This window comes from Onychomys torridus, chromosome 20, assembly GCF_903995425.1.
Source record: "Onychomys torridus chromosome 20, mOncTor1.1, whole genome shotgun sequence".
NCBI classification, from domain to species: Eukaryota; Metazoa; Chordata; class Mammalia; order Rodentia; family Cricetidae; genus Onychomys; species Onychomys torridus.
The window spans coordinates 30180794-30204375 of record NC_050462.1 but is presented as its reverse complement, the minus strand read 5'-3'; the positions used below and the strand labels follow the sequence as shown (position 1 = coordinate 30204375).

The 23582-nt window shown below is 39.8% G+C and overlaps 1 protein-coding gene across 4 annotated transcripts in view; it reads left to right on the top strand.

Annotated features, from left to right (window-relative positions):
* Zdhhc17 (zinc finger DHHC-type palmitoyltransferase 17) overlaps positions 1-22050 on the top strand; it is a 68531-nt gene extending 46481 nt beyond the window's left edge. For 3 of the 4 annotated variants that reach the window (XM_036169659.1, XM_036169658.1, XM_036169660.1), the window contains 9 exons: positions 4358-4500; positions 5602-5702; positions 9800-9924; positions 10726-10788; positions 15128-15221; positions 16256-16339; positions 17337-17494; positions 18132-18226; positions 19140-21877. In XM_036169659.1, coding sequence (XP_036025552.1) covers positions 4358-4500; positions 5602-5702; positions 9800-9924; positions 10726-10788; positions 15128-15221; positions 16256-16339; positions 17337-17494; positions 18132-18226; positions 19140-19278 — 1002 coding nt within the window. In that variant the 3' untranslated portion in view covers positions 19279-21877. Of the gene's footprint in view, positions 1-4357; positions 4501-5601; positions 5703-9799; positions 9925-10725; positions 10789-15127; positions 15222-16255; positions 16340-17336; positions 17495-18131; positions 18227-19139 lie in introns of all 4 variants that reach the window. The other variant, XM_036169661.1, reaches the window with a different exon arrangement.
* The last annotated feature ends 1532 nt before the right edge of the window (positions 22051-23582 follow it).

The window sequence follows — 23582 nt, the reverse complement described above, 5'->3', positions numbered from 1 at the left end:
ACACAGTGTGTTCTTAACCACTGAGCCATCTCTTCAGCCTCCAAGGCTCTCTTTTTTTTTTTTTTTTTTAAACAGAGAAACAATATCCCCCCCCCCCATACATGCCATTGTTTATTTATTATTTATTTATATGCATCTTTATTTATGGTAACTCCAAAGTAGACAGTTTGATGTTCTTTAATAGGTAAATGGTTAAACAGACTGTGATGTTTCTATACCATGAAAGTTAGATCACATGGAAGTTATGTGTGGTGATATATACCTTTAATCCCAGTACTCTGAGGAGGCAGAGGCAGGCAGATCTCTCTGAGGTTGAGGCCAGCCTGGGCTACACCATAAGACTGTCTCAAAAAAAGGAAGAAAATTCATAGCTAAGTATCTTTATGTGGTTTTTGTCACCTAAGATGATTCAAGGAAGATATTGAAGTTTGTGAAGAGCTATTCTGTAAACAAGACTATAGATACTACTTATTGATGCGGTGATGGTATAATTGTGACAGGCATTACAGGGTGTTTTGTGCATTAGTATATTACAAGTGTGGACTTCTGACAACCAGACAATGTTAGTGTTTCTGTAATCCTCTAGCCACTTCGGGGTCCCACAGACACATATGCACCATGGACAGTCAGGCAAAATGCTTATTCACCCCAGGGCCTTCTGTCGTGTGTAATCTATGCACATGCACAGAGTGGCTATGTAATCCATGCGCATGCATGCCTTGGCTACCTTTAAAAGCAGACCCCTGCCGTCCCTTACTCTCTTCCAGGCAGGCCTGTGCACACCCCCACCCCTCCCTTACTCTCTACAAATAAACTCTTAAAGTGGGTTTCACTGTATTTGTGGTCCGTTCTTGCAGCTGGTAAACACAACAGTCTACAAAGGATGCAGAAGCGCCTCTTGGAGTTCTGAACACTGACTTATTAAGAGGTCTTGAGAGCCCGTTATAATAGGCTTTCTTTTGGGCCATCACCCAGCTCCAAAATCATGATGTGGAGACTTATTATTAGTTACAAATGCTTGGCCTTATCGTATGCTCATTTCTAGCTAGCTCTCATGACTTAATTTAACCTGTTTCTCTTCATCTACATTTTGCATCAGGGCTTTTTACCTTCCTTTTGTTCTATATGCCCTACTCCATGTCTGGATGGTTGGTGGCCGCCTGGCTGGCTCCAGGTGTCTCCCTCTCTTTCTCCCTCATTCCCCCGCATCTCTTTCTTTCTCTGTCTCTCCTAGATTCCTCGTCTTACTCATTCTCTCTGCCCTCCAGCCCTGCCTATCTCTCTACTGCCTAGTGGCCATTGAGCTTCTTATTAGACCGATCAGGCACTTTAGACAGGCAAGGTGAAACAGCAACGCATCTTTACATAACTAAACAAATTCAGGATAAACAAATGTAACATATCTTTGCCTAGTTACAATAATATTCCACATTTCTGCCTTTCTGTCTAAATAAAAAGAAAGGTTTTTAACTTTAACTTAGTAAAACTATATATAATAAGAACAATTATCAGGAAAGAATTAAATTCACAATGTCCAGTCCATTTTGTATTTGGCTAATTCAGAGAAAATACTCCAGTATTTATCCTACCTTGGTGAGTCCAAAGTTTTGTAACTAATTTACCTTCTATCATAACTAAGGAAAACTATACCTAATCTTCACTTCATCAAAGACCCCAGAAGGATGTAATATTACCTGAGTAAATAGGAAGTGCAGAGCAAGCAGGAATAGAAATATATATATATACAGTGTAACAAATAACTTTAAATTTGTATCATTATACCAAAATCCATACCATTGTAAAATATTTGAGGTTAATAGTTGTCTTTCTGTCCTTTATTCCTATATTAACCCCTAAATATGACAAATGTCCATAATCCACTGAATGACCAAAAACTACCCACCCCACCTCCTGGGAATGTGGTGTTGTGGTCTCTAGACTGCTTCCTGTTGTCTGAGGGTGACGCATCTTTAGGGATCCTGAGAAAATTGAGATGATGGTCAGGTCTTGGGAAGACTAGTTATAACATTTGTTCTCCACTCTCAGAACTGCTCCCATATAGGGAGATGAGTCTATACGTCACCTGTCTCGTAGCTTTCCTTGGTTCAGGTTTATTTCTTTATGTTTATAACCAAGATTTTCAGGAGGTCTCCTTGGTTGAACCTGATCTCCTTGAAGGAATCCACAGCCTTTAGTTTTCTGTGGAAACTATAAAGCACAACCTCTTCCCCAACACAACACATTTTTTGAATTCCATTGTAAAGTTAGGACATTCCTAAAGTATCTAGGCTGGTTTAATTCAGCAGTCCCGTTTACAATCCATTGTCTCTCAGCAGCTGTCATTTGCTCATCAGCATTCAAAAAATTCAAAGTCAGCACACCACCATACAAGATCCAGATGCCCTGTGTATTTCCCATCTTTATGTGGCTTTTTTCTTTGCTGATATTTACTCTCCCTTTAAAGACTTGGCTTTATTATTTTTAAACTATTTATTTTTTCCTATGGCTGTCTAAACCCATTTTCTTTTCTTAAGCCCATGCACATTTTAAAACACACTGTAACCTGTTTAGAGGTATATTTTTTACATCTGGGCCTGTCTTTACTGCGTGTTTCTAGCCTTTTCTGACCACATGAGCCAAACCTTAAGCTGCTAAATGGCTTGTCTGCTGGATCTGCCACGAGCCTGGCTGAGAGCTGCATTCAGCGGGGCGCTGTGTCTAACCAGGAGCTGCATTCAACTGCCCCCGCTCAGGAAACTGGAACCTGCACTTTGGCAGGTGTTTTTACTTAGCTTCTTGCTACTCAAGTGCTCATTGTAAGGCAGAGCCTCCTAAAGGCACTATATCTGTTTATTTTGTTTTGTTTTGGGTTGTTATGTTTTCAATTTTTTCAGACCCTATGTGGAAATATGTGCTCCATGTTGGACACCAAATTTAACAGGCTTTCTTTTGGGCCACCAACCAGCTCCAAAATCATGACATGGAGACTTATTATTAGTTTTGAATGCTCAGCTTTATCTTACACTGTTTCTAGCTAACTCTTAGAACTTAATGTAACCTGTTTCTCTTCATCTGTGTTTTGCCTTGGAGCTTTCTGCCTTTCTTTCATTTTGTATGTCCTACTCCATGTCTGGCTGGCCGGCTCTGGGCGTCTCCCACTCTCCCTTGTTCTCTCCCAAGCCTACATTCCTTCTCCTACTTACTCCATCTGCCTGCCAGCCCATCCTATCCCTCTAATGCCTTTTATTAGCTTTTTATTAGACCAGTCAGGTGCCTTAGGCAGATAAAGCAATTCATCTTTACATTGTTAAACAAATGCAGCATAAACAAATGTACCACATCTTTGCTTAGTTAAAGTAATATTCCACAACAACCTGTTCTTCCATTCTGTGCACTGAGAAATCCTGCTGATTGTTTGGTGGGTTTTGTTTTTGTTGTGTGTGGTTCTTTGTGTGTGTGTGTGTGTGTGTGTGTGTGTGTGTGTGTGTGTACACGCACGTGCACATGCATGTATGCACACACGCCTTTACAGACATGGTATATGTATAGAGGTCAGAGGACAAGTTTTGGGGAATCATTTCCCCCCCTTTCATTGTGGTTTCAGGGATCAGACTCAAATGGTCAGATTTGTGTGGCAAGCACTTTTACCCATTGAACTATCTTATTGGCCTTGATTTTGTTCTTTATATCATTTTATAGTTTTAATATACTGTTAACATATATAATTTTGAATGCCTTCTCCAAGTTAAGCGTCTCCAGTTTTCTACTGTGTGATAAAGTTATGAGACCATACATTTGGATTATAGTTAGCAAAGCCTCTATTAAAATGGGTTGTTGGCATTATGAACTATTTCCTAACTAGCCATCTTAACCCATCCTGCTGTTTCCTAACTAGCCATCTTAACCCATCCTGCTGTTTCCTAACTAGCCATCTTAACCCATCCTGCTGTTTCCTAACTAGCCATCTTAACCCATCCTGCTGTTTCCTAACTAGCCATCTTAACCCATCCTGCTGTTTCCTAACTAGCCATCTTAACCCATCCTGCTGTTTCCTAACTAGCCATCTTAACCCATCCTGCTGTTTCCTAACTAGCCATCTTAGTCTTAACCCATTCTATTGTCTGCTGTCTGTTGTGTCTGGCTGTGTAGAACTCACTCCCGTAATTCCAGCTTCTAGTCTCATTTCCCACAATCTTAAAAACCCTTTGAAAGTTGGATTCTGCGTGCTGCCTGAATACTACAGGCAGATTTGAATGAATGAATTCTACTTTTGGTTGCATACTTTCATAAAGATAGCTGTGCTTAACATTGAGATCATTTGAGACATCCAAAACCTTTTTAACATTTGTTTTTACAGGACTTTCGGCAGAAGGTGATGCTAGGAACTCCATTCCTGGTTATTTGGCTGGTTGGGTTTATAGCAGACCTAAACATTGATTCTTGGCTCATTAAAGGGCTAATGTATGGTGGTGTTTGGGCTACAGTACAATTTCTTTCCAAGTAAGTATGTTATTTTTAACTTTAAATTTATGAAAGAACATATTTGTACCTTGCTATGTCAAATTACTGTTGTCTATGTTTAGAATGTTGTCTTTATTGATAATTTGTGAAATTCTTTAGGTCTTTTAGCATTATTAAAATTACTCACAAAGTTCTTTAATGACAAAAGTCTAGTATATGATTTTTGAAGATAAAACACAGTCTTAGAAATAGTTAAACTGTTTCTTTAAAAGTGAATTTGAGTTTGTTGAGCTGTAAATGTGATGTATTACTGATTTCTTAGGTAATTTTAGGTATTGCCTTTGTTTATCCGCATGTAAAATTGATGCGCTCTGACTGTACTGGCAGAGTGGGCTGTGTCTACATCATCACAAAGCAGCTTAGTCCTTTAAAAAAGTCTTTCCTCGCTGTCAGCACTGGCCATTTCCTTTCTCATTAAGTCTCTCTGCCCTGAAAGTTGCCCAGTTCAGCAAACCTAAGAAGGTGTCTGACCCACATCTCCATTCCATTTACTGCCTTTTAGCATCTTATTGTCACTGGAATTTTAGAAAAGATTTTGGAAATAGTTCACACAGGAATGACTAATCATCTGCTAATGTTAGTTCTCAGAGAGTACTGACTGTAATCTTCTAAGAATTCTGACAGATGGTTTGTTAAATAGGAAAACATCAGGACTACTTGATCTGCATGGATAAAGGGTCCTGTTTGTCCTGACATTTATCAGTATTTAGGTTTTAAGTATTACAAATATAAGCCTCCAGTTGCACTGAATCAGCGAGTTCATTTTACTTGAGAAGATGGGCCCCGGCCTCAACTGAACTGAGTAGGTTAGGAGAGATGAGCACTGTCTTGTCCTCCTGCCAGAATTATAGTGTTCTTGAACAGTGTGCTGGATGATGATGTCAACAAGGTGGGATACACTGAAATTCTAAAATTGCAAAGTATGCTTGCTTCTTGGTAGGTTAAGAGGATCTTGCTGACGTCATTGTTACTGTGGAAACAATCTTAGTATTGAAATACTCTTAGCTTTTGTAGTTTTAGTTTCTATTCATTTTATAATGAAATATAGTACTTATGTTATATAAAATGTTTGTTTTCCAGGTCCTTTTTTGACCATTCGATGCATAGTGCATTGCCTCTTGGGATATATTTGGCAACCAAATTCTGGATGTACGTGACATGGTTCTTCTGGTTTTGGAATGATATCCTTTGCTGTAAAAGGATGTGTTTAAAGCACAGCCCTATCCAAGCAAATGTTTGATTTGACATTAGGACTGAGCTCATGATTTATTATAGTGAAACAGTATTCCTAGAAAGACATGAACTAATATAAATAGTTTGTAAACATAAAAATGTATGTATGTATTTATTTTTTGGTTTTTTCGAGACAGGGTTTCTCTGTGTAGCTTTGTGCCTTTCCTGGATCTCGCTTTGTAGATCAGGCTGGCCTCGAACTCAGAGATCTGCCTGCCTCTGCCTCCCGAGTGCTGGGATTACAGACGTGTGCCACCACTGCCTGGCAATATTTGTATTTAGTAGGATGCTTTTAAACACTGTTTTTAACAACCACAAACAATAATATCAGCCAATATTAACTCAGTTTTAAAGAACATTTACCTACATCTTGTAAGCTAGTGCTGGTCTTTGTTAAAGCTAGAATTGAAAGCTGTCAAAGTATTTTTAACTTTTTATCAAACACTGACTTCCATGCTTTAATATCTATTTTCTCTAAAGACCCGCCCCCCCTTGTTTGCAGTGGATCTTTTATGTAGCAGCACAAACTCACCTTGAAGTCATGGCAATCTCCCTGCTTCATTTTCCCAACCAAGAATTAAGTTTGCACACATGAGCTACCATACTGGAGTCTAAGGATTTTCTTATTTCACTTTTTTCTTTAAACATAGTAGGTAGCTTTTTTCATTTCCTTTTATACATACTGAATCTCTTTTGCTTCATTAAAAACAGTACTATTATGTGTCAACATATATCGTGCTAACATCACCGAGTTAACATAAAATCCTAATTTAATTTATTTTTATTTTTATTTATTTATTTATTTTCATTTTGAAACAGGTTCTTTCTAGATAACTTTGGCTGTCCTGGAATTCACTATGTAGACCAGGATGGCCTCGAACTCAAAGAGATCCGTCATGCACTGCATCCCAAGTGTTAGGATTAAAAGTGTGTACCACTATACCCAGCATAAAATACTTACTAAAAACTATAATTTGGGATCAGAAGTACACACAAACCTGTTTACCACATCTGGCTCATTTGGATTTGAGAAGGTTTTATGATGTTTCCCAGCCTGGCCTGGAACTGCTGTACTCAGGGAGTTCTGTCTCTGCTTCCATGTACCTTGGACTGTAGGCGCATGTCACTGTGCCCTTTTTAAGTTCTTAATTTGTCCTTTAACGCAACAAGTTAGAAAGGAATACTCTATGTACTTTTCCAGCACATTCTGTGCCTGAGAACGAGTGTTCTGGTTCTTGAGGTCACTCAGTCATGACCTAAACTGACTGGAGAGGATTGCGTTCAGTTTTCCAGTGTACTGATGGGTTTAGCAGCTTCTCCCTGTGCGAAGTCGGTTTCTCCTTGTCATTTTGTAGGTGTTGATAAGTGTATATTGATTCGGGTTTCTTCCCTATACATTGAACCTTAGCACCAGCATTTGATTTTTAAAAAGAGCATTGTCTTCTAACCTCTGTTAGGTGGACATTAGAAAGGAATTCTGTAAACATGCAGGCATAAGCGTACACCCCCCCCCCCCCCCCCCCCCCCCCCCCCCCCCCCCCCGGGGATAGATGCTAGCTTTTAAGACTAGTTCACCTCTAGACTTGGATTCATAGTTCCTGGCTGTGAGTGCATCTGTGGTTCTCCTGAAGCTCAGGCGCGTTCAAAAGCGCAAACAAATGGGACCTGCCTTTACTCAAGGAAGAAGTCAGTAAGGTGGATTATCTGGGTGTGGTGGCTCACAGCCATCCTCTTAGCACTCCAGAGGCTGAGGGAGACAGCCTGAGTGTATTAGCCTCTTTATGCTCTGTGTGTGTTTATGGTTTCATAATTGTTTTGTTTGGTTTTCTTTTTTCTAGAAGCACCCCCTTTATCTTTTTGCCTTATCCTTAAATTATTTGGTAGGGTTCATATTTAAACGTGAAATTTACCTTTTATTAGCATTGTGTATGAGCTGCCAGGGTACGTGGTGGGGTCAGAGGACCACTCTCAGGGTGGTCCTCTTCTCCCACGGTGGGCTGTGTGATTGAGCTCAGATGTTCGTGTTTGCACAGAACATCATCGGTTCATTTGCTTTTTCCTTCCTTAGGTTATGTTTTCTTTGAGACTGGATTCTTTGGCCTTATGGCCGCAATATACCTTTTTTTCTCCTTTGATTTTTCTTGAAAGTATGCTAACATAATTATTATGCCATTTCTCTTCATCTTTCCTCTTTCCTGTGATTAACTGAAGTGAATTTATGAGACTTTCATGTTTTCTGTGATAGGCTGTAGGGTAATTGTTGGCTTTTCCTGTCTGCCTCGGTGCCAGGATGACACCACCTCACCGTCTGATCTGGCTGTTTCCACCCACCTTTTCTTTGCCCAAGAGAAAAAGATTAGTCGTGGACTCTTGCGCAGGAGTCTGTTACAGTTCTGCGTGCGGGGCCCTTCTTCCTCAAACAGGGTGGAGCTGGGATCACCTGCCCCAGCCACCCCTGTAAACACAGATAGGAAAATGTTAACGGCGGGAGTTCATTCTCTCTCGCCGTGGCCTGCTAAAGTATAAACATTCATCCTTGAAGGAGTAAGATAATGCTTTTTTTGCCGGAAAAGTTGGCAGCGGCTCTTGTTAGTGCTGGCGGGAAGACCAGGCAGTGCGTCGCTAATGGCCATAAGTTGGTGTTGCTTAGCAGGTGCTAAGAATGAATTTTCCCCCTTTTGCGTCTCTGGTGTTTGATGTGGTTGTTTGGTGTTCAGGTATTTACTAAATACATGTGGGATTATTTCATTCAAGTTCTCTATAGCTGTCCTTCAGGAGAGATAGAAGCAGGGTGTGTACATGTGAAGGGACATCTTTCAGTCTTGCCTGTTAATTTCTATATCGCACCTTGAAAGCGCCATGGAGTGAACCAGATATTCTCTATTTCAGGACTCTTATTGCCTTAGCAATGTTTTTTTTATAGTTTTTGATTCTTTTATATTTATAGTACATTTGTTGTATTTTTATTGGGTAAAATCTTTCTATTTTAAGAAGGTTTAAAAATATTTTCTGAAACATCAACTTGAATAAGTTCAGAAAAAGGCAAAAGAAAAAATTTATCTTGGTTGGCCTTCCTGTAGTAATACGTAACTATATAAATATTACTATATTATAAAATTTAACTTGTCAGTTAAATACTTAACTCTGCTGTTACCCTGGTGTTGTCTGGTTGTGTGACCCTCAGTTCTAAGCAACTTGGAGCAGCTCAAGAGACGACTCAGCTGTTACCCCTGCTGTACTTCCAGAGGCCAGAGTTCGGTTCCCAGTACCCAGCTCAGGGCCTCACAACTCCTGTAATTCTAGCTGCAGAGGAGCTAGTACCTTCTTCACCTGTCACAACCCCCCTCTCCTCTCCCTGAGAGTCAGATAAATGAAAATAAATACAGTTTTGAAAAAGAAAATCCACCATAGAAGTGTACACAGGCCAACCTAATTTAGATAATCCCTTACTGGGACACTTCCCAGGTGACTCTAGGTTATGTCATGTGGACGGTTAGAGCTAATCCTCACAGATACCTGAAGAATTTGATATCTGTATATTTATATAGTATATAAAAGTTTTGGTACAAGAAGGAAAGTAGGTGTCTAACTATGAAAATGCCTTCATTTTGTAAAGAGCAATATTGGTCTATTGATTTTTGTTTGTTTGTTTTTGTTTTTGTTTATGTTTTGGTTTTTCGAGACAGGGTTTCTCTGTAGCTTTGGAGCCTGTCGTGGAACTCGCTTTGTAGACCAGGCTGTCCTCGAACTCACAGAGATCCACCTGCCTCTGCCTCCCGAGTGCTGGGATTACAGGCATGCGCCACCACTGCCCGGCCTGAATTTTTTAATCTTTACTGACTTTTAAAGTATAAGACTTTGTGACTTAAATTTATTAGACAGTTATATTTTATCTTTTTGTACTTAGTTATGGACATTATGGGAAGTAGATTTCACTTAGAAAAGCTTACCAGTTTTGGTAGGTAGGTGGTGGTGTGTGGTCACACCATCTGGGTTATACATCTCTGTGTCAAGTCGTCTGCTTTAGACTCCTTAACCTGGACACATCTCAACTTTCTGTTTATTCACCTCCCCTTCCTTGCAAATAGCGTCGCACTTTTCTACAATTTCGGGAAGTCTTGGAAATCAGATCCAGGGATTATTAAAGCTACAGAAGAACAAAAGAAGAAGGTGGTGAAGTACCCAGTTGACTGACAGTTTTCAGGGTTCACGGTAGAGGGCACTGGAACCCACAGTGGCGTTTTCAGCAGAATTGTTCCCGTCTGTATTTTCTGTGGTGTTCCCCTGGTGCCCGTGTTATGCCTGGCCTTACATTTTATGATTTAAAAACCTTCCTTCCCTTGACCAAGGGTGCTCTGGTTGTTTTCAGAGGTGAATGTCACAGCTGAAACATCTCTCTAACCTCCACCCCAAGGAATGGTGGGTGAATCACCTGTTAAACTAGAAAGCCAGTAAACTGATAGTGCTAATCCTCTGTTCCAGGAGCCAGAGCACCCTGCCCATGATGGAGGGAGGGCGCCCTTCTCCATGACACAGGGGCTTGAAGCTGAATGCCTGTCAAGTATTGTAGCTCTCCAGTAGAGAACTGGACCAGGCGTTTTAGATTGCTGTAAGAGCTATTTTAGCTGCTGGGGGAGAAATACACCTGTCATCTCTCAACTCCAGGAGACCAAAACCAGAGAGCTGCTTTAAAATGGAAATGAATCTTAATGAGTCATCCCTGTCCCTAACTAACTGACGTCATGAATTCTGTGGTCTACCCCCCTGTTGGGTAGACTGTACAGAGGTTGCTGGGCTGGTGCGCCTCTGCTTCCAAATGGGAATGATGGCAGGAGTGAGTCAGTCAGGATATCTTATTTAAGCTTAAAAGATGGATAAAGACGGCATGTTTATTGATTCATAGTAATAACGAAGGAGTTGGTGAGCATTATTCAGTTTTGAGTAAAAAGTTTTCTGTTTTTTAATTCACAGACAATAGTTGAACTTGCAGAGACTGGAAGTCTGGACCTCAGTATATTCTGCAGTACCTGCTTGGTAATATTTATTGTTTTCTTTTCTTTCTCTCCTCTTCCTGCTGGCAGTATCTCAGCACAGAGGGATCTGGGGATGGGAGAGTCTTCCTCCCCAGACTCTCTGAGCATCCTGTAGTCTGGGAGAAGAGGGGATTAGGGACTGTCGTCTGGCATGTGCTTGCTTCTGTAGCAGGCTCTGGCTGCTGCACCTTAGAGCCCTGCTCACGTCTGTTCTCATCCTCTCCCTCCTTCGGTGGGAACCTACTACTGAGTCAAATCACAAGTTCAGACAGGTTCTTGAGTTTCAAAATCACAGCATAAAAATTCTAGAGAGGATTTTTCAGACGACAGTCATGTAGCAAATACACTTTGAGTGTTTATTTGGAAGTGTCTGTGCAACTTGAGGTACTGTATTGTCATGAAATTTAAAAACTAAGACTTGAAAGTATTGTTTATGAAATCAGTTAAGGTTATGATTATTTTATTGTAGCCATTTTAAATTTAGATTTTTGTTTTAGTTATTTTATAGTATTTGTGAAAATACTTTAAACACAAGCACATTGGTTGCATTTCCCCAAATCATACATAAAACTAAATGTATTTAAATTATGTGCTGTAAGTAAACCAATGTCTTGTTATTAGTACATAATAGTAAATAAGTTAATAAAGTTGTTGACATGACTTAGGATTAATTTTCCATTTGTCAAGGAGTTTTCAAAGTGTGCACTGCTTGCTCTTGCCAGTGGTTTTGGGCACTGGCTGCATTCTTTTGCACATTCAGGCATTATTGTCCAAGCTTGGCTTCTATGCTTTACATGGATAATATATAAGATGGTTACTGTTCTCGTATTGTGATACACTGCTATTCTGTGGAGTAATCAGGTTCCACAGTCATGCATGTACCATAAGTATTTGCATTTGACATGCAGATTTTATAGTCAGTACAGATAGAAGTTTCCTTGTTGAATAAATAACTGGTGGCTTTTTGTCATTGTGGCGTAACCTCTTTATTATATATTATTATAAACCATGTACTTTTGGGTAGATAATTCCTCATTATAAAGAACATATTCTTTTATGAAGATAATATTCACTGAATGGGTGTGCTTTTTATTTATTTATCACATTGATAACTAGATGAGTTCCTAAGAAGATTTGATTGGGTTTTTAGAAATGAGTTAGTGTTGGTTACAGGCCAAGGGTATAATGTTCAAGAACCTTGAGACTGCTAGGTGGTAGTAGTAATGGCACACACCTTTAATCCCAGCACTCGGGAGGCAGAGGTAGGTGGATCTTCGTGAGTTCCAGGCCAGCCTGGTCTACAGAGCACCAAAAGTACACAGAAAAACCCTTCTTGAAAAACCAAAAAAAAAAAAAAAAAAGAACCTTGAGACTAACTCACCCTCTACATTGTTATTCTTGCTCAGAATTTATTTATTTATTTATTTTTATGTTTCATTTTCATTTGGTACTCTTGAAAGGTATCCTCCCCCCTCAAATATCATTTAATGGGAATGTTGGGAATCTCCACAGCCAGACCCCCTCCCACCAGGGTGGTTAATGCTGTGTGGGGGAAGGTCCCTCAGAGGCTAAGAAGACTATGGGCAGGCTCCTGTTTGGAGCCTGCCCTCAGCCCCATGAATACATCACAGGCAGTTAAAATATCATTAAAAAGGAAAACAAAACATAATGGGTATCCAGGACAGCTTTTTAAAAATGCCTCCACATTCTCCCTCCACCCTTTTCTTTTTGGAAAAACATTGAAAAATTGAATTCTTGGCCTCTACATTTCAGGATCCAAACTCCCCAACATGCACGCACACACACACATAGTTGAACACACGTACACTTTACAGTAATAGTCAACACATGCTCACATCCAAAACCTTTAAGTTTAAACATGCAGTTTGAGGTGCTGGATGTCAGGGCTTTACCTACTAGACCAAAGGAGCTGGGGACAGGTGGACCCTAGATAAAGTTGATAGGCGTGTGTGTGTGTGTGTGTGTGTGTGTGTGTGTGTGTGTGTGTGTTGGGGGCACACATCCACAAGATAAATAAAGATTTAAAAAAAAAAAGCAAGGTTGACTCTTGTTGAAATGTCCCAGTAATGTGGGGGTAGGGGGCAGGTTCTGTCTGTCACCCAAGAACAAGCAAGCCCTGCCCCGGTGGAGTTGATGCATTCCCACCTCAGCACCCCACACTCCATCCTAGCTGCAGGTGGGATCAGCCCTCAAGTCTACATCTCTCAGACTGGGCCTCCCTCCTACCACCCACTCCAGTTCAGGGGTAGGGGTGTGTGTGTGTGTGTGTGTGTGTGTGTGTGTGTGTGTGTGTGTGTTTAAGTGTAAGTGTAAGTGTAAGTGTAATAACAACCACCGTGACTGGCTCAGACAGAAAAGTGAAATCTATAAATTTTTATAGGCCTCCAGTCCCCTAAGCCCCACTGGGAAGGAAGATTAAGGAATAAATGGGTATCAGGAGGAAAGGAGGGGCCAGGAGGGCCAGTGGCCAGAAAGAGGGTAACCAGAGGCCTGTCCTTCCTTGTCCTTTCCTGAGAAATCCCCACCTGACAGAAGATACCTACCCGCCTCCACATTCTCCTTTAAACCAGTTTTGTTTTGAAGTGTTGTTGTCTAAGGGAAAATACAGCTGAGGACCTGAAGTGGGGTAGGTTTTGATACATTCTGCTGTCTTCTAAACAGATTTAGTCACAGCTATGAGAAAGAACAACTCATCCTTCTCCTTGGTCCCCAGATCGTTCTTACTGATGTAAGAGCTACAGTCTGCTTTTCCTGGCTACCTCAGCATTGTACCTAAGCTGTGCAGAATAATGGGGAAAGGTAGTATGGCCATTGAAGGGTCTTCGGACATTTGCTTTGTTGTAGCTCTAACTCTTGTCATCAATTCAGCGTTGGAGTTGGAACTCTTGAAGAACATCTGTAAGTTTGTGTATGCCCTTGGCTGATTTAGCATACACAGTAGAGGGAGAGGTACTATAAATATCATTTTAGTGCTTGTAAAGACCAGAGTAATGGCTTCTTCTTAAGAAATAGTGACTCCTAAACCCTGAGTATTGTCTTTCATCAGTTCTAACAGGGCAGATGCTGAACCTAATTGGAGGCTGCAGGAGGCAGTTAAAGAGAACACTACTGGGTTTTTGCTAGGTTTGTTAATTTGGGGGAGGTACCTTCATTATTGATTTCTAATGTGAAAAACTGTTTTACTCAGTTTTAAGGTGACCTTCCTTTTACTAAAAGAAACATTTATTAAAGGGCAACTAGCATTGTGATCATTAATCAAATGAATTTTTGTGTAAGAGTTTATAAAGGCTGATGTTTGTATTATGTAGAAACTTGAGTAGTACAAATTACATGTGTAGTCATTGATTGTAACAAGTTGAACTTTGTTCTTATTTTGGAGTTAGCACAGCAGTAGAACACTTGTCATGCACAGTGTTCAGTCCTAGAAGAAACAGCAATAAAGCTCACTTGTTACCTTTTGTAAATCAATTGTAGGTGAATTTCTAAATGGTCTTATTAAATTAAAAAACACAGAGCCAAATAGAGGGGTGAAAGCCTTAGAGAGATCAGGGAAATAGGAATAGCCACCAGCCCACCTTTCCTCACCAGCTCTGCAGCTTCCAAATGCACGCTACTTCCTGTCTGTCTTGCTGTTCTGCCCTCTCATTGGCTCTTAGCCCAGCTACCGCATTTCCTTATCACTGTCTGTCTGTACAGGCCTCCCGACCTCTATGGTTGGCACTGGGATTAAAGACATGTGTCACCACACTTGGCTCTGTTCCCTAGTGTGGCCTTGAACACACAGAGATCCTACCTGCTAAGTGATCGGGTTAAGGGCATGTGCTACCTGACTTTGTTTACTTGAAATGGCTGGCCTTTGCCCCCTGATCTCCAGGCAAACTTTACCTACCAAAGTACAAATAAAATATCACCACAATCAATTCTCCATTCTTTCCTTCTCTTTTAAAAATTGTTTTAAGACTTCATATTATGGAAGACTTTTACTTTTGTTGGTATAGTTTTTGTTTTGAACAAATTAAAAGTAATTTTATTTGGTTTTATTAGTTTGGAAATGTTGGTATAATCCTCAAAAAATATAGTGTTCTTTTCTCAGTTGTGTTTTGAAAATATAAATGTTCAGCTTTTCTTTTCTTCATTCTTTGTGTGGTCCTGGCTGTCCTGGAATTCACTCTGTAGACCAGGCTGGCCTCAAAATCACAGAGATCCACTTATCTCTGCCTCCGGAGTGCTGGGATTAGAGGTATTCACCACCATGCCTGGCCAGCATTTCCTTTTTATATGCAGTGTTTTTCATAATACTTTAATGTGTCTATTAACAGATTCGGAAGCCGGTGAGGTCCAAACACTGTGGTGTGTGCAACCGCTGCATAGCAAAATTTGATCATCATTGCCCATGGGTGGGTAACTGTGTAGGTAAGTTGTGTTAGCAATCTCTAAGTATCTTGTTAATTTAAATTACTTTAGGTAACTAATGAAAAATAGCACTTAAATAGATACTCTTTTTTTGAAAAAACATTTTTAAAATTTATTTTTTTAATTATATGTGCACTGGTGTTTTGCCAGAATATATGTCTGTGTGAGGATACTGGATCCTCTGGAAATGGAGTTACAGACAATTGTGAGCTGCCTTGTGGGTGCTGGGAATTGAACTCAGAACCTCTGGAAGAGCAGCAGTGCTCTTAACCGCTGAGCCATCTCTCCAGCTCCCTGATAGTTATTCTTAGATCCCACATGCTTCCTAAACTAACTTCTGGTGGTCTGTATAGCAGCTCATGGAGGTGCATGTATGTGTGCGGGAGGGTGGGGGTGGTATGTGAGGCCATCAGTCGGGAAGAGTAATTGTTTCACTACATCCGTTCTGGTGTCTGCTCTGGTTTCATTTCCCCATTGAGTAACAGTGAAATTCATCTGATGTGGGAAGTCATCTTGGAAGCATTAAACTGGAGGAAGTAAGGCAGTGATAACATTTGGAAAGATATGTGCAGAGGCAGAGAAGAAGGGCAGGTGGGATTACACAGCTCACCTCAGGTCCCTGGCCTAGAAGTGGCTTTGAGATGAGGGGGGTGGAAAGGAGATGTTTACAACGACTGCATGACGGGAGAAGGTCTTGATTGTAAGGGGTATAAAAGGAAGATAGAATAGGGTTAGTAGACCTTCACACCAAAAGAGGAGGACTGGGAGCCAGAATTTCCTTGTATGTTATTTTTTGGGATTCCCTTGCCTTCAGGTTGAGTATCAGTGTTCTCACCATACCGTTAGTGTAATTGCAAGCATTCTTATCTTAAAAATGTACTCAAACAATGTTGTTGAAAACTGTTTTACAAAGTAAGTAATATATGTGTGTGATCATTGTCCAGGTTCTATCACACCTTCCCTAGCATACCCGGTAAAGGTGTATTGGTAGTTGTTTTTCTTAGCCGACATAAATTGCTTCTGTGTTGTTTCAGGTGCAGGCAACCATAGGTATTTTATGGGATACCTGTTCTTCTTGCTTTTTATGATCTGCTGGATGATTTATGGTTGTATTTCTTGTGAGTACACTTAGTTTCTGCCTTCCTAAAACACAAATGTTTATATACTTAGATTATATTTACTGCATTAACAAATTAATAACAAAAGTCTTTTGACAAAAAATATATTGTTTGGGGCATCGAATGAAACATACAGGAAAATGTATCCAGTGTCTAGTACAGGCAAACAGTGGTCAGTGAGCTGCCTTTTAGTATGAATGTCCTTTGTTGGTTTAGTAGTCTTGGAAAGCTTCTGGGTAAAATACACCAGCACTTCACACTCATGTGCTTGTTCTACTTGCCAGAGTGGACACAGTGATTGTGTTCTTTCCCACCAACAGCCGAGAAAGCAAACTTACAGTTAAATTCACATGCACTTGAAATGCTTTGGAAAGTGTGGTGTGAGTTACTGCCTGCTGGACAGAGCAGGCATCAGAAGTTACTTTTTAAAGGTCAGATGCCACTCGTTGTCTCCGTGGGCTTAGTGCCCTGAGAGTTGATGAAGGTGCATGGAAGGGCTAGCAGAATGAAGCTATCTGCCAAGGTAGCAATACATAAAAGGATGGTAAGAAATACAATCCCCAAATAGAGACGACGAAAAAGATTTGGTTCAAGAACTTCATCTAATTTCCAGATCAGCATACCTAATAGAGAACACTTCCCCACCAACAGAAGTCATTATTTCTATTAATAATTCTTTATGCCAGATTTTGTGTTAGAGAAATCCCACCTTACTGAGATGCCTGTTGTGACTCATATGCTCTGCCATCCACCCAAACCAGCTCATGATCTTGTTTAAAGACCACGTTCTCTCCAGGGCTGGGAATAATACTCTGTTTATTCTTACCAGACAGGAATGTCTTTTGACGTTTGCCAGCTGTTTGTCGAGTTTATAAAGACATTTGCTGTTCTGTGTCATGAATTAAATCTAGATGGTTAGATCCTGTTCCCTGGTGGTATCACCATAACACCTGAGGTGACCACAAGAGTAACTGTGTCACCTGTCTTCTGCGTTTAGACTGGGGCCTTCACTGTGAGACCACTTACACCAAGGATGGGTTTTGGACATACATCACTCAGATTGCCACATGCTCCCCTTGGATGTTTTGGATGTTTCTGAACAGCGTGTTTCATTTCATGTGGGTGGCCGTGTTACTCATGTGTCAGATGTACCAGGTATGTGCAAGTGCTTTTTCCTTGGGGTGTTCGCTATCAAACTCGTAAAACTTCTTTTTCTGGACACTGTGGCTTGTTATGGATCAGCTTGGTTTTATTTGCTTTTCCTTTCTGACTCCTTTCCCCCTCGTATTCTGCTTTTAGCAGAAATTTTTATTCCTGATTACGATACTTGCAGTTGGACATGTGTGAACTTACATTGTGATACTATTAATTTTCTCTTCATTTTAGTGGTACTGTTTTATTATGTACAAATGCTAGTATTTATTCAAAAACCTTTGAGAGATCTCCTCTCTTCGGTTTTTAGGGACAGTATCACTTTGTAGACCAGGTTGACTTTGAATTTGGGATCTTCCTGCCTCCGTTTTTTGAATACTAGGATTACAGGCATATTTAAAAAAGAATTTAAATACAAATCTGTTGGGGGAGGCAGTCTGTTTTCATAGTGTCTGTCGGTATATGCAATGTTCAGTAGTCTTTTCATATTAAATTGGCTACTGTTCACAGTTACAGTGATGTTGTGTGAACGGACTTGATGATCTCCTATGGAAAACCAAACACAGATTGTATCTTTTTTATTCTGTGCTTATATTAAATATTCAGAAGGGCTGACAGGCTGCTCTTCCTTCCTTCTTAGATAACTTGTTTAGGCATTACTACAAACGAGAGAATGAACGCCAGGAGGTACAAGCACTTCAAAGTCACGACCACATCGATTGAGAGCCCATTCAAGTAGGTACACATTCCCAAACGCAGTGTTCCCTGTGTTGATGCTTTGTTAGACACAAACTCCATCAGAGGAGAGTGTTTTCTGAAGAAGAGGTTTAGGGTTGGGGATTTAGCTCAGTGGTACAGCGCAAGGCCCTGGTTTCAATCCTCAGCTCCAAAAAAAAAAAGGTATAATTCTTACTGAACACCGTGATGTAGAATCTGTCACGTTAATTGAGTATACATTTATGCTGTTTATACACACACACACACATTGTAAAATTTTAACCTCTGGCCTGATGCTTACAAGTAGTGGTGCCCTAATTTTGTGCAATATTTAAAACTGAATTTTGTGTAAGCTCTTACCGACCTTCAAAGCTTCTCTAGTATGATTAGTTATTGTATGCTTCTAGAAGGGAAAACAACTTTTACATAAAAATGAAAACTCCTACAGAGGTAGTTATTACATATAAGGTGAAAACGTACCACTTTTCCAAGAGTTATTAAAGACGTAAAGCCCCTGAGCTCCCCTGACATTCTTCATACATTGTTACTTTTATTAAAGCCCATTGTCAAGTTCATACTGTATATAATCATTTTCACTTTGACTTCTTTTCTCAATTTGGGACATAGTTTGGTTTATTGGCAAAGAGCCAGTAATGAAGGGCGTGTGTTTTTTGTTGATGTTTTTGCTGTTGTGTGTTTAGAAGCACACAGTGTGTATAGCACGGGAGTGAAGTAGTTGGGCCACTTTAAGGTATAATTGTGTAGTGTTTTCAGTTATTACAGAAGAAAAGACAAGTGCTGGCAGAGCTGTGGAGGACGTGGAAGCGCATCTGTTTGAGAGATACTTTCCTAGAGAAAATGTTAACATGAAAAGTTATATTAAGTCATTCGTACTAACTGAAGTCTCCTTTCTTTTGGGGTCTGATTTTAGCCATGGATGTGTAAGGAATATTATAGACTTCTTTGAATTTCGATGCTGTGGCCTCTTTCGTCCTGTTATCGTGGACTGGACCAGGCAGTATACTATAGAATATGACCAAATATCAGGATCTGGGTACCAGCTCGTGTAGCAGCGTCTTTATCCTGTGGAACAATATTGCTGAGTGGTGCCTGAAGATGTGTCTGTCCGTGTCTCTCACTCGAATCCACATCCTTGGAACAAATAGCATGCTGTCTGTAGGGCTAACAGTGGATTTTACAGTCCTTTTTTCAGTCCTTTTATTAACAAAAGCAAACATGGACAGAACACACTGCCACTTCTAGGAAGAATAAAGGTCATAAAAAGAGTGGTCATGGTTCTTAATTTAGGAATTCATCACATACTCAACTTTTCGGTTTTGCTCTCATAACATGTGTCATGAAAAAGTGAACTTATTCTGTTACTAGAGACGGCATACCAAGGATAAATTGTTATAACTAAAACTAAATTTATGTTATATGGCTGAATTGTAGTATGCAGTACTTAAGAGTATTGTATCTAATTCCAGGAGAATTGTCTTAAATTGCTGACTGGTATTATGTACATTTTAGATGTACATGTAAATACTGTGATGAAATCATGTGGTTTTATTAGAGATCTACTGTACTGTGTTCTCCAAGGCACAGGGAAATAATGTCACGGAAATTGCGTGCTCTTCTGTTTCCACCAGCTGGTGCAGTGCTGGCTGATTTCTAGCTTGGTGAAAGAATGTCTAGTAACCTTGCTCTGAGGTCTCACGGTCTGATAATAAAGCATTGCATGAGTATACTAAGTCATACTATTTTGTTGAAATCTAAAGCCCTAATAAGTGCATGTTACACTGCATAGAATGTATACTAGCAGATACTGTCCAGTGAAGCATAAATTAGGATTTCTTTTCATGTGCAAATCAGCCCAATTTTTTTAAGAGTTGAGGTGGATTTTCAAGAAGAGGCAAAACAAATAAGCTAATGCAAAAATTCTTATTAATAGAGATAAGTGGATATGCTTCTTTTTAAATTCTGAGCTGAAAAATAAATTGTAGACAAAATAATGGAGTTTAAGCTAAAGATGGAGCATGATCTCTGTACATAGCACATGTGAATAAATGAAAAGCTAATGGAATATTCTTTTTTTTTTAATGACCTATCAGAAAGCAGAATTTAAACCCCAGGGTTGTTTTAATTTTGAAGGTTGTGACACCTTCTGACACGGTCTCAGATTTTACTGTTCAATGTGATGCACTGATCAAGTTCTGTTGCAGCATCTCCACACCCTCATGAGTACTGTTTACAGTGAGATTGGTTTAGTCCTCCTAGATGCTGTAGCAAACTGTGGTTCGAGCAACCTGTGGGAGGGGATGGAGGAGGGGGCAGACTGAGACAGAGCCCTGACCAGTGTAAAGAATGTGTATGTGTATATAAATAATTTATCAAATAGTTTTCTCTCTGTGTCTATATGTATTAGTGTTTTTAAAGCTGCTCATTTCATTTTGTCCAACCAAAAAGGAAAGGGAGATATTAATGAGCTTCTAGTGGTGTTCAATATTGCTGTTAATAGGCACTATACCCTGCAAGTTCACTGCATGTCCAGTGCTAGGTAAAAAAATTAGTATTCCCTGTAAAATGCTGGTTACAGGTATTGAAGCAATCTAGTGGTATACCCACCCGCCCCTTGCCTTAGTAAGAGGAGCAGTGAAGATGTATATAGTTGGTGTTCAGTATTTCCAAGTACTACCATTTTATAGTAATTTCTTTGACCATAAGTCACCCCCCCAAATAAAATGACCCTTATTGTATTTGAGGGTTTTAATATTAGAATTGGCATATGTACTTTATTTTTGAAAAGGGAAGAGATGGGTGTGGGGTGGTAATAGCATTGTACCATTTTGTCATAGAATGTAAAAAAATTGGTCAACTGTACAAATGTCCTTGCTAGTTTTGGCTAATAATGGGGGGAAATTTTAGGTAATTTTTAAATTCAAAGGTTATTTATAAAATGCTAGGATTTGTTTTAATTTTGTATTTCGAGTCACTTCACACGAAGACTCAGTTGCAATTTTTATCAGATACATTTTTACCAACAGTTAAAGATTATGGTGGTCCTCTGTTTGAATAAGAATGTTGTTACCATGTTCTTTCTCTGTGGTACAATATTCTTTCAGTGTAAAAAGAGATGCGTCTCAGTCAAGCAGACAAACCCTGTAGATGTGTAATTACATGGAAAATATTTGCAAGGAGATGCTTTTAGTACTAACCATTTCATAGTCTCCATGAATCTGTAGCAGAATTGTCAGATGGTCTGGAGACATCTGCACAGCATCTTTTGTTACTTTGTAGGGCTTGTGAGGGCAGTTTAACCCAGCTCTCAGGCTCTGGGGGGCAGCCCGCCCTCTGAGGGCGGTTCTTGCTGCTCAGCCAGATTCTCAGCTCTGAACGTGGATTCTTTGGAGGTTTTTCATCCATATTTTTGTTGTTTGTAGGAGTTTATTTTAAATACTAGGCATAAAAACGCATCCTACTTAAGCTATGATGAATATTTTTATTTTATATTTTCTTTATTTATAACTGTGCCAAGTATTATTTTGCTACTTATTGTGTTACTCTGTGGAAAGAAAAACTTGTAAAGTGTTTAATAAATTAGTCCTCCTTACATAAATTAAACCTGTCAAAATTTTGTAAAATATTAATCAAAATAAATATTGACTCTTACATGTGGTGGTTGCTCAATTCACTGAGAAGAAATTGATGAAACTGATCCGTAAAGATTTGGTATTTCTGTCTTGATCAAATTGGAGTCAGGTGCTATGGAATTTTATAGGAATTTGCATGAGTGAGTAAAACTGGTGGTGTTCTAAAATTTCTCTCTCTCTCTCTCTGTGTGTCTGTGTGTGTGTGTGTGTGTGTCTTTTTCAATAAAAAGATAAATTTGTTTCTTAGCATATTTTGGATTCTGTGGAGTTAATAAGGACCTCAGGAAGTATATGAATATAGATTTTGAATGTAAGTATGTCGAAAGCCTTATAATAAAATGTTGTAAAATGATAGCAGTGAATTTTGATCCCAGTCAGTTTAGATGCTAGGCATGCCAAAGAAGGCATCTTTGCAAATTTAAAAGGTAAAATTATGATGAAACCCCTGCCTATCATTCATGTGTTTCCCTGCGGTCTCAGAGGCTGGTGGTGAATCAGTAGTTGCAGGCTGGACTAACACTCGGTTCATAATCCCTGTATGATATGAAACAGGTGTTCCGATGCTTTGCACTTCACTTTGATGTCCTGACCAGCCCTTGCCATGCTGGTGGGCCTTGTCTGATTGGCTGGGTGCCTTGTTTAGTTTATAGAGCTCCTTAGCTTCACCAAGTGCTTACATGTTTATTAAATATATTTGTAACTTTTAAAATAGAAAGTCTGTAGTTGCAAGTAAAATACCCAGTGCTGGTTGGTCTAAGTCACAGACTCAAAGAAACCAGCTCCGGCTCTTAGAAAGCCCTCACCTCTGCGCTTGGATGGGTGTTCTGCTACATGACTTGACTCAAATTAGTCTCTGTCATCACACATCACTAGAATCGAAGAGCTTTTGCCTTGTTGCCCAGGCTGGCCATGAACTTAGAATCTACCTGCCTGCTTCCCAGGTAGCAGGGCTTTTAACTGTGCATCACCACACCTTGTCTGATGAAGTTCTAACAGGTGACAACATTTTAATCCTTAGTTATTTGCATTTATGTCTTCAGAAAGGTTCATTGTGGCTTGGATATATAAATTTACAGTTGGGTGGCAAGGCAGCAGGTCCTATTATAGGTCACTGACTTCCACTGAAGCTTAAATGCCTTTTTCTGTTTGGATGGTTTCTGTCACTGTCCGGTGATTTTTTTTCCCCCAAAGAGTCTAATCTCCCATTACTATTTATCAGTGTTTTCATCTTGTACTTTGTATTTTTTAGTTGTAGTATCTGATTTGGAAGTTTATTTGTTCTTTTTTCTACTCTTTGAAAATATGTTTCCATAACCTCCTCACCTGTTTCTTTTTCCCCTCACATCTCTGCTGCTTTTGCTGACTTGGTAGTTCCCTTCTTTGTTATTGACGGTGTTTTTAGTGGGTTCCCCTTTCCATCCATGCCTAGTCATTTTTATTACTGCTAGATTTTTGTATTTGGAAAGTTTATCTTTTTTGGTGTTGATTTTAAAATGTGTCAGGCAAGGCTGGAGCCTTGCTCAGTTTAGTGATAGCCTTCTGTGTGAGGTGCACTAGCTAGCCAAAGCCCCAGCAGGGCTTTACCCAATCCTGCCGGTGGGGAGTGGAGACTGCTGTGCCATGGGAGCAGCAGATGTTGTCCTAAGGACAGTGGAATTTTTTTTCTCCCCCACTGTGGGGAGGCTAGAAGTGGATGTCAAGTGTCTGGCTTGATCACTTTATTT